Source organism: Anas acuta, chromosome 18, assembly GCF_963932015.1.
Source record: "Anas acuta chromosome 18, bAnaAcu1.1, whole genome shotgun sequence".
Taxonomy (NCBI): Eukaryota; Metazoa; Chordata; class Aves; order Anseriformes; family Anatidae; genus Anas; species Anas acuta.
Genome location: NC_088996.1, coordinates 6,803,710 through 6,820,827, shown reverse-complemented (window position 1 = coordinate 6,820,827; position 17,118 = coordinate 6,803,710). Strand labels below are relative to the sequence as shown.

The following is a 17,118-nucleotide window of genomic DNA, read 5'->3' as shown; positions in this document are numbered from 1 at the left end:
ACCTCAAAGGAGGCTGTAGCAGGGTGAAGGTTGGCCTCTTCTCCTAAGCAAGAAGTGATAGGACAAAAGGAAATGGCCTCAAGTTGCACCAGGGGAGGTTTAGGTTGGATATTAGGAAAAAATTCTTCACTGAAAGGTTTATGCAGCATTGGAACGTGCTTGCTGACCAAGGAAATGGTTGAGTCACCATCCCTGAGGTATTCAAAAGACATCAGTGTAGATGTGGTACTTAGGGACATGGTTCAGTAGTAGACTTGCAGTGCTAGGGTAATGGTTGTACTCAGAGGTCTTTTCTAACCTAAATGATTCTGTGACCATTAATAAAACAACAACAAAAGATTTGGAGCTAGACAAATGATGAATTACTGAGTCTGAAAAATTGACAGATTTTAAACCAAAGGAAAATTATAACTTCTCATTAATATTAGGCGATGTAGAAATGCAACATTTTTCTTTAGAAGGGCCTTACCTTTATGCACAGTTTTTCAAATATCTTAATTCAAATAAAAAAAACATTTCATAAGCTTATATGAAAACGTCTTGGCCTGCCAATCAAATACTAGAAGCACAGATTCTTGCCCTTATGTGAAAGTGCACACACAATTCCCATTTGAATTCAATGCTTCTTTGTGGAGCAAAACTAAGGGTGAAGTTTGGCTCAATCAACTCTGGACCCCCAGAAATAATTTTGTTGTTGTCATACCATACAGGTAATACAAATAGGATTTCTCTCCTGAAGATGAGCTTTTGGCACTTCTAAACAGAGAACCACAATGGATTGGCTTAAGCTCAAATGGGATATGATTATAAAGACGTTTGCTTGTGACTAACAACACCAGACCTTCACTGTTCTTCCTCTGTCTGCAAAACGATTCTGGATTAACGGGCTGGCTGGCTGGCTGTTGTTGAATGAGAACATTCAGGATTAAGGAACAGCACTCACTGACATTCTAGTACAGGGAACAAAAGAAAGCATTAATCATTTACCTTGTGGCCATTTTATATGGCAAGAAGCTCAGCTCTGCAGCTGACAGACTGTATATTAGATTTCAGTTTTAAAACAAGCTTGAGATCTATGGGATTTGAACTGATATTGTGAGGATGCTGATCTTGACATTTTATAGCACATTTGTTGATGACAGCACCTTTCCTTATGCTATATTGCGGAGCCAGTTTAGTCTGGCATAACCCAGCTCTGCAAAACTGCATAGCTGTCTGACACCGATCTCAGTGCAGTACACTGGAAGGGCTGGGAACAAGGTGGGAGGGAGTGACAGAGCATTTTCCTGGCAGCACTTATATTTAATATCATGAAACTACACTGTGAGAAATATGCACCACTGCCTCTGTTGGAGTAACACTCAGTGAAATAATCCAAGGTCACTGCAGATCACACACTCAATGGGTTCAGCAATTTGTTTTTTTTGTTTGTTTGTTTGTTTTGTTATAGGAGAAGGTCTCCTCTTCTACCACTTACACAGTTGCTATGAAATGTCACCTTGAGAAGCGCTCTCCTAATTCTCAGTGAAGATGCATGCTGTCCATCTCAGAGACTGCGTGACTTGGTAACCTCTTATGCTAACTGTATTTTTTGCAATAGCACACCTGCAAAACCCCTAAAGCACTGGGGATACAACTTCACATGTTCCTTAGTCTCAGAAGAATGCCTCGGGCTTTTATTATTACACTTGACGACATAACATAACATTAGTGTACTGACCTCTAACTCTTTCTCATCAAATGTCTTCAGCAGATGTTGTGGGATTACTTCATTAAATCCCTTCTGTAGAGCCAGAAACTGAGCTTCAATTCCTCGTAAAAATCGCCAGTTTACATAAAGCCTGCAAGCAAGTGCAAATTGGATTTGTGAAAGATGTATTCAAATATAATAAACCTGCAATTTATTCAACCCAAAAAAATGGCCTCACTGACAGCAATATGTAACAACAAAATTATTACACTACCATTTAGGAATAAAAAAACCACACCATAACACTTAATTACTTCAAATAAATACCTGACATATTCCTTTTTGTTCTCTTCTGTCACTGGGATGCTTTTGCCATTGGGTTTCAGTTCATGTTGAATAATTTCCCCATATGCATTGTGTTCTACACAGAACGTATGGTCTAAGACTCCTGTGATATCATTCTCACTGGTGGAAAGAAATAAGTAAGTGACTCAACAAAAATCTATTCTGCAAATATATTACAGCCATAAGGCTTTTGACAGACATCATGATTTACTTTTTGAGTAACATTTAAAATTATTGCTTGGAAGCAAGAGATGAATATACATTTTTGTTACATTTTAAACTGATTATCAAACTTCCAATGTTATATTTCAATAACATGCTGTTTATAATAGGCAAAAATCAATTAACAAATACAAAGGAACAACAGAATACTTTACAGCTCAGTAATCTTTCATTCCCCCCAAATTTGAATACTTTGAGCATGTTAAGCCTTTAAAGAAGACAAATTGTTCATGTAAGAAAGATGTTTCTTAAATCTGCCAGAGTGGGAGATCAAAATATACTTAATCTCTTTTCAACAGGATTTAGGGACATATATCATGTGTTAAACAGAAAGAAATCTAACATTGTAAAACATAATGCACAGTACATACAGTATCCAAACTAAGCTGTTATGAAGATCAGGGTCAACCAATTCCATATCATCCAAAGTAATTGGCTTTCCTAGCAACTGCTTATAGAAAGGCAACGTGAAGCCCCCGTCAATATAGTGTCCGTGAAATACAGCCATCCCCATTATCCGTCCAACAAAATGGAAATATGATAAGTGTTCCTAGAATTGAAAAAGAGTACGTCATTCAACTGAACGAGACTGCTAGATTGTATCTGCTGAATATTAAACAAAATTTCAATAAAACTAAAAAAAAAAACAAACCCAAAAACATAGCCATAACTTTTTTCTTTTTTTGTTTGTTTTTATACACAGTACATTTAGTATATTGCTTCCAGTCCAGAAGTCTTACTACTAAGAATCAAAACAAACTTAAAAACAAACTTCCAAAGGAAATATGAATTGCATCTTAAAGAAAATTAAGAACACATTTGGGAGGTTTCCTTGATCAGTTCTAAAAAGAAATTATCATATTGCACAAATTCAGTCTCTAGCAATACTAATGCGAGAACTAGATTCTTAAGTCTAGAACGTTCTCTGCACGCATTTAATTTCTAGGTCACAAAACTCCTGTTGCCAGTCATACCGGGTTAACTGCAGAGTCTGGGTTGATTTGCAGTGTATAGATATCATCTCGGGAATATTGGAAGAGACCGTAATATGGATTCAACATTTCATGTGACAATAGGTAGAGCCACTCCCTGAAGAAAAATAATAATAATTTATAGTGTACTTTAGACAAATGCATTCATACACTAAGAATACTTTCAATCTTTTCAAAAGGAAGTTGGCTATGAACATGTTTAGAAGGCTGAAATCAGAATTATTTTTTTTTTTACTGATTCAGTAACTGCACTGCTCCTGACAGCCAACAGAATTCCTAGAACTGGTTTAATATATGAAGGATCTCTTCATATAATAAAAAAAGTTCCTTTTTATAAAAAAAGTCAAGAGCAACCTCACAGACAACTGACAGATTTTAGTTGCCTTCCAACTGCTAGTTCTTAAAATATTGCTTCAAACAGTAGTGGTAACTTGCAATAAAGCATATTTTTGATCAGAACTCCTCTGTAAAGTTGAGTGTTTAGTGGTGCAAATTCTCAGATACTGAAGGCTTTACGAACCAAAAACAAATAGTGTGATTTTGGTAGATATCAAAAGAGCATCTCACATATGTGATAAGTCTTTGATGCAATCTGTAACGCATTTTGATTTATTTACAAGGAATTAAAAAAAAATCAAATCAAATCAAATCAAAACAAAACCAGAGCTGTTATAAGTCCAGTCTTGGATTCAGAGCAGTGTAACTGGTGAGGCTGCAGGAAGAGACAGAGGATGCACTGTTTACCTGGCAACACCTCCATAATCAAGGCCTTCCTCCCCACGGAATTTTATCATTAATCGCTTCCACAGGTCTTTTGGCCTCATCTTCATGACCTGCCTGTAGGATTCCTGTTAATACACAACACGTTCTTTTATTAACTGCTATTTACAGACAAGAAGAAGCTACTCCTGTTTATTAGAAATTAAGGGAGTCTCAGATTCTAAGTCCAAGGGGGATACTATTTTTCTAGATACTAACCACTGTTTCTCCGATCGCAGATGGCTACACAGTGTTCTACAAATGTGATAATGCTTGTCAAATAAAACAGACATGAGAGAAGAACCACCTCTAAACTTCCCAGGTTGTACAGTGATCATAATATTTTCCGTCATTCTCACATAACTTTACCCCTTCCCCCCAAATCTGTGTCAGTAAATTTTTGTTTTCAAAACAATTAAAATAAAAAATCATAATAATGAAAATGATAATTTTCACTGCTGTATGGCAACGTTTTCCCCTTTCTTTTTTAGTTGATTATGAAGCGACTTGACAGTCTCCAAAGGGAAGGCCAACACAAATCTTTCTTGGCTGTAAAAACGGTGACAACACAGTGGGGTGGGATAAAAATGCAACAGGGACGGGTGGGATGGCTGATAAAATTTTCAAGACATACTGTTCTTCAGAAAAAGTCCATGTATTATAACTGCATTTCATCAATTCAGCAGAATTATTCTGCTAAGCAATCTCATGAAATAAGATGTAAATGACTCAATGCAGACATCTCTGGTCATTCAGAAGCCTATTGAATGCATAAAATGTCTGATTCTGCAAAAATATCAGCCAGAACTGAGATAGGTGCTAAGCAATTTTAACTACAAAGATTAATATTACTCAATAGTATTTTTTACTTACAAAAACATCAAAGATCTTTTCAGATTGTTTAGTTTTCAGATTGCAACGTCTCCTCTGTAAGAGACACTGCCTTAAAGTGGTGGAAGAAGTGAGGAAAGTGTCCATCTCCAACCACAAGGAAAGCTTTCCTCCTTTTTCTTCTTCTTCGCAGGGTAAATACATCTACTTTACATACACAACTGTTCTGATCACACACACAAAATGATTCCTGTCCTCATATACCACTGGTAAAATTTCAGCTTTAACTCCAGGCTTCAACATTTCATCTACCTGAGTGACTTCTTCAGACACTTGCAGATAACCCTCCTCCCCTTCTCTCAATGTTAATAAATGGGTTAAGTTCTCAAATTACCTCAAAAATCTCTTCTCTGGAGACCTCAATACGACAATGGCCAGCTTGAGGTTGCTGCTGTGACAGCTCTTGCCTCAGGATCTTGAGTTTCTGCACCAGGTCTCGCTTGTACCTTGGCACAGTGAGACACTCTGCCTCATCTGGAAGCTGACACAGGGACACTACCTGCTGCTGCTGCTGGTGCTGCTGATCTTTAAGTTGATTCTGGCGGCTAGAAACAAACACAGCTGTTTGCAGATATTCAAGTCATACGTCCCGTGTTTTCTTCAGATGTTTCTTAATGGTTAAGTTTTCGTAACTGAACTACTTACATTTTACTATGATTATTACTGTGATTACACTAAAAACATTCAGGTCCAGTAAAAAATAAATTCAGAGAGATTTTATCCTGACTAAAGACATATGTTTCTGTCTTTCTTGGCAACTATCAATTGTTTTTAGGGTTTGTTATTTCTATTAGTACTACTCTACAAAGTATGTAAAAGGTTACAGCACTATATAATAAGGTATTAGCCATACAATTTTACTACTAAGCTGCTGACACTGAATTTCTCAGATACCATTTCCATATTTCCCTTGCATGTTTTGCCTTCCTCCATTTTAAAATTCAGGGGTCTGCCAAACACTATGCCTCTAATCTACAGTCAATACCATAGTCTGTTTTAAATGGCTTGTCTGAAAAAGAGTAAGCTTACAAAAAGATGTTTGTACTGGCAGCTTGGCAAGGACCTTGTCCCTTGTACCTGGCCTAGTCTGGACCACAGGAATGTGGGGAGTTCACATGTAACTAATTGGCACAGATAAACAAGTATTTTTACTAGCAATTCTAAGAGATTTTGTAAATCTAACTTCTTACTAGAAAAAGAAAATTTATCTTGAGCAGAGATGCCCTCCCTTGTGTCATTTCTTGTAGACAGTGAGTGGATATTTTTGTATTTCGGTATGACATCTCCAAACAAGACAGGATAAAAGTTGTATTTTACATAAATCGTGGGAAAAAAAAAATAATAACAACACACCTCTCAGTGTGGGACACATGATAATGTCCTAAATTTATGGGATAAATAGAAAAGGTCATAATTTAGATTTTTTTTTTTCATTGGAATATATGTTGTTTTTTGCAACATAAAGGACCAAAAATACTAGATAGGACCACACACAACTTTAATATATTTTACATTTTCAGTCTTTTGCCTGTTTTGAAGCAATGTCTATTAGAAAGCTCTCCTGGCCAACCAAAATTCATTTCCAGCAGGCTTTCACCACAGCAACATTCAGATTTGGCAATTAAAAAGGGGGTGGGGGTGTTCCCAGTTTGCCATGTGGTTGATAGCTATTTTGTTATTTTCAAACATTTTATTTAAAGTAATTTTGCATGAACTACCCTCAAGGGAAACTAACAGCAGTTGACTCAAATGTTTTACCTGTAGTCCTACAAAACCTACTATTTAGAAACCTCTGCAATGGCACACATTTTGGATCACTTCAGCAATAATGCAAGGCTTACTATTAATAATCTCTCTTTACTTCTGGACTAGAGGTAGGGAATAATGCTCACAAATCTTATTCTGTTACTGAAGCCCTGCATACTAGGGCATAGAGATTAGTTTAACTGATTTTGCTAGATTCACAGATCTTTATTGTTTGTTTTTAAATAAGACTACATTAACTTTATTCTCAAGCTGATCACATTATAGGTGATCAACTACAATAAAATGCAGTTACTTAAAAATTAACTCCCAAGAAACTAAGCCATTACAGTAGCTTAGAGATACTTGATGTGGTTCCAGAGTACGGTTCAACATTTATCATGATACTTTCAGGTGAGATTCTTATTGAGAGCTAATCACAAGTAAAAGAGTATTTAATTGATACACAAATTAAAGCAGAAATCATAGAATCAGACACCATTAAGGCTGAGAAAAGACCTCCAAGACCTAGTCCAACCAGCAAATGTTATTGTGCCTTCTGCATTTTCTGATTCCATAAGGACAATCTTGTGAAAATAACCAGAGAAGGTCATAATTACATACTAAAGCAAGCATACATTCATACTGCCTTTATGTATACGCTTTGAGTATAAAAACACAGTATCCTAGACATAAAACTAGTTAGTCAAACGAAATGTAGTTCCCGAAATGAGCATGAATTTAAGATCTGTGCATCAAATTAAACCAAACTAAAATAAAGCAGCACTAGAAGAAAAATAAAATGCCATCTTCCATATTAGACTAAAAATAATCAGTGTAGTATTAGCTAAACAACCTGCCGCGCTTAAAGTAATTAAATGTAATTTATTAAATTTGTTTTCACAGCTGAACGAATATGCTTGATTGCATACTGTGCTTTGAGGATATAGCTAACTACTTTTCAGGTACCATAACTATCAAAACCGAACATGAACTTTTGGCCAATATTTTAAAAACGGAATTGGTTAACAAGTTCGATTATTTTCATAACGTCTAATTTCATCACTGAAAGAACAAACTTCTTTACTCAGCCCAACAGAAGTCAGTAGTACCGAACACAAAACCTTTATTACAGTTTTGAGCCTAGAACTATCACACCCATTCCACCCAAACACTAAACTTATTTCTCAGATAATTTTTTAAATGGCAAGCCTAAGGCGTATTGCCTGATTCTTTTTTTCTGTTGTTGTTATTGTTTTTTAAAGAACAAATGATGAGGTGGGTTTCATTTTTTCACATATCCCGTTTTATGCAATAAAAGAATAAACACCAGAAAAGATTTATCAGGCAGCAGATTTTGCTGATGACACTGTTGGTTGAATTTCTGAAATCCTTCCCTAATGAAAGACAGATGTACAAATGAAAAAGAACTACTACAGTGTGCTTAAGTTTAAAAAAATGCAAAATGGTTCTGGAACTTGAAAGCCAAAGTGGATTTTCTAGATGAAAAGCTACCTATGTATTGTCCTTCACAACACTTGTTGACCTAGCCACTATGTGCCTACTACCATTTAAAAATAAGCATACCTGTGAAGGACAGTTTATTTCAAATACAGACCAGTTAACTAAATGTTCTACAGTTAGGAATTACGTTGTTGTAGTTAAGAGGGTCTGAAGTTTTTTTCTTGATTTACATATCTAAATCTCATTAACTGTCTAGACGATGGGAACTTTTACTAATGTTCTGTAATATACAAAAATAAAATCAATGACTCTCTAAACAAATATTTTTCAATATCTAGACTTGCCTCCCTCTTGGGCTAGTAACTTTAAATGGGCATTGGGCAAAGGTTAGCCAACTTTTATGCATAAAGTTACATGCAACTCCTGGATATTTATTCCTTGGTTCTGTCTTTTCAGTGCTTGCTGCCATTATTGTTTCCTTCAGCTTCTCTTCCCAAGGATTCACTTCCTTAAAAGGACTATTCCTCACACTTATTCCTTGCCCAGGGCCCAACATGACTTTCTATCTTACCAGTTCTTTATTGTTCCTTCCACTTAACACCTACTTAATAGGTTACAGGTGTTTCCCAAGAGTATTAAAAGGTGTTAATAGGAGAAACAATAGAAGCGAATTCCCACAGAGCTTGGACAAACTGATAGCTATGTCGAGGCAAAACAGAAATGTTTGCCCACTTTTTGGTTTCCATTTTCAGTAGAGTTCCTCAGTATGAAGTGAGTACTTGGGAATGAAAACAACAGCCAGAATCTTCTTCGAGTTTCCCTTCCTCTTTTTAAAATTGTGATACTAAAATGTGATATCTGCACTAATGCAGAGGAAAGAGTGTTTTTGTTTTTTACTTGTAACAAATCCAATTTAAATTATTGGTGTCTTATTTTTGAGAGCATCTCAACTAGTCTTACTCTAAAACTGAATGTAGGGGCTGAATTATTTCTCTTTCTCTCAGCAAAATAGTTGGGCACTTCTGTACCCTTGCCTAACTCAATTGGGTATTGAATGCAATCTGATATTTTTAAAACAAGCACTCCATCACTGAAAGTAGTACAAAGCAAAAAGAAAAGGAAAGAAAGCGTCTGTCTCGCTGTTGGAATGAATTCCACAGGCCAGTCTTTTGCATGGGAAGGCACTTGCTTCCTCCCTCCCTCCCAGCCCCCACACCTGGCATCACAATAGCCACATTCCTGTCTAAATGCTGCTAGAGGTTTTTGTTGTTGTTGTTGTTTTTGTTTGTTTGTTTGTTTTTGGTTTGTTTTGTTTCACTTTTTTCCTTTGATTTGTTTTGTTGCTGTTGTGCTTCAAATACTACTGAATGGCGGAATACATCTTGATATAAAATCTAGTACCCCTTAAGAGTCACTTTCTTTCCTCTATTACACTCAACATGTGCTGGAGACTTTAGACTTACTTTAATACTAAATGCAAGTTAGCAGAAAGCCGTGGATCCGTAAACTGCGTTGTCCTGTTGTTATGGTCAACAAAATAAACTCTGCCTGTTGCTGTATTTCGGATCTCCCATCCAGGAGGCAGGGGACCAAGCTCTTCACAATTGATGTTGCTAAGATCCCTGTGAAAACAAATATAAAATGAAAAATACCTCAGCATTTGGCCTCCGAGCCAAACAAGCGTAAATGTAACAGAACAATTCCATGAAGTCTGAGAAAATGTATTGTTTCAGAAACTTGATCTGTTCAGCTGGAATCTTTGCTCCCAAGGTGCAAGCCCACCAAAGAAAAAACACACACCCCAGAACACATGCCGCAGGGAAAAAAATTCTTATCAAATAACCTTCATTTTTACAAACTAACTTCAGATGTTAAATTAATAGAGGCTTAAAACAAAAATAAAGGCCACTGCCATATTTGCCAGAATGGAATTGCAGTTCTACACCAATTCTGACAGAAAACATTTTTAAAACAACATTAGTCATGTAAGGAACTCTGAATCACACTTCTAAAACTCCTACAAAACAAAAGTATATTTCTGAAGAGTTATACTTTCCATGAAGAACTATACATGGAATATGCATGAAGGCCACAGCTGATTTTTGCTCCCAAACCCCAAGCGCCAGTGGGAAGCAAACAGGTCTCTAACAAAAAAACAAAAAAACAAACAAACAACAACAAAAAAAAACACACAATGACTCAGCTCTGCACTGAGCAGTGCAGAGAAACCTTAATTGGTCTCAAGCAAGTTCTGCTGAAATTAGGATTACACAGATTTGTTTCAGAGGCTCACTGAAGAAAAGTATTAGTTTTTTAAACGTCAATAAATGTATGCAATTCGCACCTTGGATACCTCAACCTGTCAAGAGCGTTATTTTTGAAGGTGCAAGTCTTCATATCATGCAGTACCATCAGAGTTGATGGGAGTAAAGAGATGAGCAACAGAGAGCCTGAAAAGATGCACTCTACAGGGACTCAAAAAGCTTAACAGCTACTAAAGGAAATACAGGCTCTGGGAATGAGCTTCGGCAGATATTACCCATACACACAGTGCTGCTGAACCGTAGGGTTTATTTTTACTAGCTAAATGTGGCATATTAGCATAAAATACAGTGTTTCTTAGAAATGACATAAGCTCTATCCCCTGTCATCGTGGCTGGTACATGCAAGCAGCCAAATTTTGTTCTCAGAGACACTCACACAGTTTATTGCCACACCTAAAAGCAGTCCTAGCTTGGATTTTGTACAAAATCATTACAAAACAAACTTGAGGAAACTTAACTTTCTTCATTCTTAATATGACTTCTTTTTAGAGAAGTCTAGTTTCTAGTTTTACACAATACGTAAATCATGTAAACAAATACTTCCTAATACACAACTGCCAACTCTATTGCACTCTCACGTTTCAGATAATGCATCATAACAAAGGATAATTTTGTAGCACAAAAGGACTACTAAAAGCAATTAGAAGAATCATTTGAAAATGCAATGAAGTTATGGCTACGAGGCACTTTATCCTTCCCAGGAGTGTCAAAATCCATTTCCATGGGAATGAACACCAGCAGCAACTAACAGTTTTTACAATTCTCATAAATGCCAATACTGGCTGCCAATTCCAAACTGCACACATTAAGAAAAAAAATCCTGTTGAAAATTATTGTCTTCTAAAATCTCAGGGTAGTATCGTAAAGAAAATCAAAAACCAACAATTAATTCCATGTTTTCTTGCTTTCCTTTCATATACATCAGAAATAATCATGTGCACAATCATATGCAATGTTTACACACATACACATTGTATAAAGTTGCTAAACTAAAAGAACACTTCAGATTTATTTTCTCCTAAGCGTTGAGATAACTGCAATAGAAATAGCAGCTTGAGTATTTAATCATAGGTTAACCTCTTTCAGCTTCTCTATTTGCCTCTCCCCAGAATTCCCATTTATATAGTACTAATAAGATGCTTGAAAGCATACACAATTTCTCTATGAATATACATGCTAAAAGTTTATATAGTCTTTTCTGCTCTGTATAGGGAAAAAAGCTGTAAAAAAGCCAGTGCAATTTTAGATATTTGCTACCATACCCAAGTGGTAAAAAAAAAAAAAAAAAAATGTTGTTGTTCTGTCTTGTTTCAGTTGGTTGGGTTGTTTTTTATTAAAAAAAATAAAAAATAAAAAAAAAATCCCAGCACTTTGAACACTGCTCACCATTTCAGCTTCCAGGCTTTTTATGACCCAGTGTCTCCAATTAATTTCTTCAAAATATACTACATTTCCCTTTCCTTGAGTTAATTATATTTGGTAGTCTGAACATTGGACAATAATTCTCACAGCCAAGTAAAATTAAGTGAATTTTTAATGATGAGTGTTGTTCAGTACAAATGCTGCATCATAAATATACATGACACCCACTAGATTTTCCAAAGTTTTCTTCCTTGTCTGCTCCCTATCTAAAATGATCACATTTTACTATCACATTTGTCACACAATTTGTTCCTCATAAACTTATATTGCCAGTTTCTCAGGTCTTGTTAATTTCAGAGTCTGACTTAAAAAAAAAAAAAATCTCTACATCACTGTAGTTTGTTCTTGATTCTCCATTGCATTAAATTAATAATCTGAAGAAGTGAGGAAAATAGACCAATTTATTTTGACAAATGACTTGTTAAAATGAGTTTTTTAGGGGCCAACGGTAAATATTTATATATTAAATACTATAGAGACAACTATTAGAAGAGCACTGGTTAAACTATTTTAATTTGACACCTTAAGGATACTTTCATCATTTTCTTACCTAGGTACTCTTGGATCATGCCACGTGCTAACACCAGTCTGAGTATGCAGAAAATAGACCTGACCTTGCTGAGTCGTCCTTTGCTCTGTGAAATCAAGACAAATTAATAACTATAAGAACAAAACATGTAGCACAAAAACTCACAAAGACTGATTCTCCCAAACTAAGTAATCAAAAGCATTTAATATATGATGAGATATAACCCATTTTCCCTACTCCCCAAGAGAAGTACAATACATTATTTTTAATTTACATACCATAGCCTTCAGGTAAATCAGGAGGAGTGTGCAAGTGTGTCCTGCTCATGTAATTCCTGTGCCTCTGTGACCTGACTCTCCTCTCTGCCAGCCGGGGATCTGATGATTGCCCACATGTTGCACCATTTGTTCCCGTAATTGGAGTGTTCTCATCCACAAAGCAGCTCAGCGGTCTGCCTGGACTGGAGTATTCAGATGCTGGCCTGTTGGGAAAAATGTGAAAATTATGTGCTTCCTCTACCAGAAGCTTCTGTCACAGTTATCCGTGGAGCAGGATGCCCTGACAATGGGCAGCAAGCTGCTGTTCTGTTCAGCCCAAAGCGATCACTAGACCTCCTCATCTGTGCTATGGTCTGACCTGACACGTTAGTACATGATGCTGCAAGATCAAGATCATATCAAATGCTCATGTGAGCAGTTCCCACCCTAAAAAAAACAATAGTAAAAAACAGAGAGTGAAACTTATTTTATGAGCAGCATATAGCTCAAGATTTCTCACTTGCCTTCATATGGCTGAAGAAGCCATAAGGTCTAATTAGTCCTTTTAACTTTTAAGGAAGGTTATTAGGCGAGGATGGTGAAAACGGGCTAAGTGAGATAGAAACAGTTGTTCTCAAGAGCTTGACAGCAAGAGGAAACACTGAATGTTATGGTTTCATATCTCAGTGCTGCTTTTAAAAGGATGTAAAATGGATTAGAGGGATTGATAAGAATGCAGGAAACCCCCTAACCAAGTTATGTATTTTGTATTTATTTTTCTATTGTGAACATATCTAGTGCTTAGAATAGTTGTTTTAACGTACCAGAAAAGAATAGACAGACATTAAAAAGCTGTTCAGTAAGTTCAGTCACTTTAAAACTGCTAATATATATCAGAGCTGGCAGCATTAACAGTTTACATTATTTTAAGTCAAATATGGTTACATACAGAGACTGGAATAATATTTATCGAGGGTGCAAGAGTTACTAGGCACGGACAGTCTGCAGAAGAGTGAAAAACACGCACTGACACTGTCCACAGTTCAGGTAACAGCAAAACTGGTTTGAAGAAACACTTTGCAATGCCTATTTTTGGTTATCAGAGCAGGTGATTGTAATGATTTTAAAACATGTTCTGTAACAACCAGTTTTTAAAGTTCTGCTTTATACCGTCATAACATGCACATAGCTGAGACATAGCTCACAATCTTTATTCGCCTCTTACAACGTCTCCACACTATAACGGCTGTATTTATATGGTTCTACCATAGCAGCTGTACAGGAGAACAAAGATGCTAGTATTTAGGGAGAAGAAAATCTAGTCAGAAAGATTATTCTGAAATAAATACTGGACAGGACGAAGAAGTAAGATGTTAGAAAATAAAAGCACATGGCGTTTGTACAGGGACTCTGAGGAATGCCGAATACTTCCTGGTAGAGACACTTAGACTCCCTTGCGGTCAGTGCTCCTGGTCAGCAAACAGACTTCACCACATACACAGTCTCCTGAACAATTTCTTACCGTGTTGGTCGTTCCCACTGAGTTGTTCGTGTAATATGATTTAAATACTGGATCCTTCCAGAAGCAGTTCTCCGTTCCTCCCACCTAGAATTCAGACATCGAGAGATAAGGCAATGAGTGGTATTTCCAGGAAACCAGGGCACTAAATGTTTCCAACATAAATGCCAACTCAGGAAGACGTATGCTATTATGAATCATATTAGCTGAACAAGGTAACAGGAAACAACTGAAAGTTCAACTCTCAATTAATTTTACATGCTTCTCTCCCTTGGAACTAGACACATCATTAAAAATATCATACCATGTTCAATAAATATTTGAATTCTAATTAAATCCAATTAACCATAAAAAGAAACTTTTTGGAAACATCATGTTTAGTTTTTCTAAATTTAACTTTGTTTGTCCTTATAAGTCCTCTTGTAGTGTTTTCACCAATACTTGCTTCACTGAAAAAAATCACTTTCAAATAACAAGATTTTTTTATTCCTATTTTTGCACTTCAAAATACATGAGACAATACAACTGTGAAGTTACACAGTTATGTAAGCAATATTTACACAATTAACATTTTAAAGTGAAAATGCAAAAGCATTTTCAAATATGCTTTTGACTTCCTCAAAACTACAAACTAAAAAACTGCTGTTTAGGACTTGGATGATAATTTGCATTTTAAAGCTCATCACCTGAATTATCAGTTTGTCTTGTCTTTACCTGCAAAGAATCACATTCAAAGGTTCTATGTTTGCTCTGAAAAAGTTGATGACAGCACCACAACCTAAAATAAAGAGTTTTTCTGTATTTGCAAAACTTTTTGCTAGGTGTTAATGATGGCATTAACTCTCACAGGGATAAATCAAAATCCCAAACCCAGCATTTGGCAGGTAAATACAGCAAGAACTCAGTCTCCATTAGCTCTTCCAATCATGTTTTATTCACAATTTACATGGAAGAAAAAAAGTGATCCATTTTTACACGGCTCTGTAGAAGACAGCCAAGCCTGTGTGCTCACTACATTGCTACAAAACTACTATACGGATGAAGCCGATCAGCCGACAGTGACTTAAGGTTATAGTAGCTTATCAATTCTATAATGTGGAAAAAAGGTGTATTTTAAAACTGTATTTATGTTTATATGCCACCTCTCATTTAAAAAAAAAAAAAAAAAAAAAAAAAAGAGTGACACGGGTCAAACTCTTAAATACTCTGCATAGCCTGGCTGGCTTATCACCTGTTCCTAAATTTAAAAATGTAGTACTCAAGTGTAAGAATAAAAATAAATTAACCTATTTTTACTTTGACTTCTCATTACTGCAGAAGTCTGTTGTGTGAGCTGTATTTGTATTGACAGTGGAGTCAACTTACCCATCTGGCAAATCGTTATCAAATAAACGACTGCAATCCACAACTTGTCCTCCTGTGCCTATTCGGTCTCTGGACTGAAGACTTACTATTAAGATAATAAAGGAATTATTAAAGATATGACACCTGCATGTGAATTACAGTTACAGTTGAAAGAGAAACAGCAAAGTTTGGAGGGCTAAACTGAACCATGTTCTGGTTATTTTTTCCTTCCCACCAATCAAAATTATCCAGCAACAACACATTTTCACACACGTAGTTCTCTACATACTACTTTAGAAAGCTACCTCAAAGAAGATGAATGCAAGTGACGGCAGGAAAAGAAGCTAACTCAAACTATCATTAGCTTTTCCCTGTACGAAGCAGACTGTAACATAACAAGCTGCCCTGGTAGCACCTCATGCAGAATGGCTCCAGCGGCAAGTGGGACAGTGCTAGCACCAGCACTGCTAACGTGAAGGGAGAACTGCTCATTGGAGGCTCTAAAACAAGAAATTCTTTATAGTTTTGTCTCCTTACTATGTATTTTGTGTGCACATTAAATTCTACACACACAAACACACAAAATCAGGCAGAAGTTAACCACTTTTTGTTTGCTTTTGGCTTTTAAAGAGCTTTTCATTTGCTTTTAACAACAAAGATTTAAGAACTAAGTATGTGCTGTGGCACACATTTCTTGAAGTGGCACTACTCTACCTCTGGACAACAAAGCCGTGTTTACATGTAAAGTGAAAAACTCAAAGACCTTAATTTAGACACAAGCAAACATTCATCCAGATCACAAAGTTGCAAACAGATGTAATAGTACTGGTAACTTTTGCCAGAGACACCAAACTTTCAACAACATGTTTTGAAACACCTGACTGCCTTATTCCTTATTGGTATTTACTCCTTGTCTTCCATGAACACTAACATTACCCTGCACCTTCATAGAATGAAAGACACTTTAAATTTAATTTCAAACAAAATGAAATCTTAGACGATGTATTTATTCTGCAACAAACCCACACAAGTTCACACTGCTGCATATAGGTAAGGTTTGGCAAGCAATACACACAGAAAAATGAAACTAAACAAAGGCAATTACCTCCTCTTTGCCTATGTGAGGACCAAAATTTGTGTACGGCTTCATTTTGTAATGAGTAAGGATTCATTTTTTCTGCGCCGCCACATCAGAAATAAAATGGTGGCACAGAAGACAGCTGCAAGATTAAGACACAGTTCAGGTGCCCTTTGCATCTACTACTCACAAGAGTCCCCTTTTCTTTCCCCCCTTTGAAGATAACCTTAGGACTTTAAGACAGAGATCCCCGTGCTCCCTGACCCAGATTATGAAGTCATGACCACTGTGCACTTGATTTGAAACATTATTATCCTCTGAAGGTATCACATTTGAATCTTGTTTTTCAATCTCCCATAGCTTCTTCATTTAAGTGGGTTTATCATTAAAAGTACTGAGAGTAAGTACATTTATCTCTTATTCTATTTTGTTACTTATTTTTAAACAGCATTTTCTCACCATATAACTGCAGTAGAATTACCTAGTTCTACTCAGGCTCATTGTCTCATTCAACAAAATTGCATTAGTGAAGAAATATT

At 36.2% G+C, this 17,118-nt stretch overlaps 1 protein-coding gene across 3 annotated transcripts in view; it reads right to left on the bottom strand.

Moving 5' to 3' along the window:
* The window catches only part of SMURF2 (SMAD specific E3 ubiquitin protein ligase 2), a 65,337-nt gene that overhangs the window by 6,306 nt on the left and 41,913 nt on the right, over nt 1-17,118 (bottom strand). For all 3 annotated transcript variants that reach the window (XM_068655045.1, XM_068655046.1, XM_068655044.1), the window contains exons 6-16: nt 15,523-15,607; nt 14,161-14,244; nt 12,660-12,862; nt 12,403-12,487; nt 9,570-9,728; nt 5,234-5,444; nt 3,994-4,097; nt 3,232-3,346; nt 2,629-2,807; nt 2,018-2,155; nt 1,721-1,841 (exon numbers count right to left, since the gene is read on the bottom strand). In XM_068655045.1, the coding sequence (XP_068511146.1) occupies nt 1,721-1,841; nt 2,018-2,155; nt 2,629-2,807; nt 3,232-3,346; nt 3,994-4,097; nt 5,234-5,444; nt 9,570-9,728; nt 12,403-12,487; nt 12,660-12,862; nt 14,161-14,244; nt 15,523-15,607 (1,484 nt within the window). The remainder of the gene's footprint in view (nt 1-1,720; nt 1,842-2,017; nt 2,156-2,628; nt 2,808-3,231; nt 3,347-3,993; nt 4,098-5,233; nt 5,445-9,569; nt 9,729-12,402; nt 12,488-12,659; nt 12,863-14,160; nt 14,245-15,522; nt 15,608-17,118) is intronic.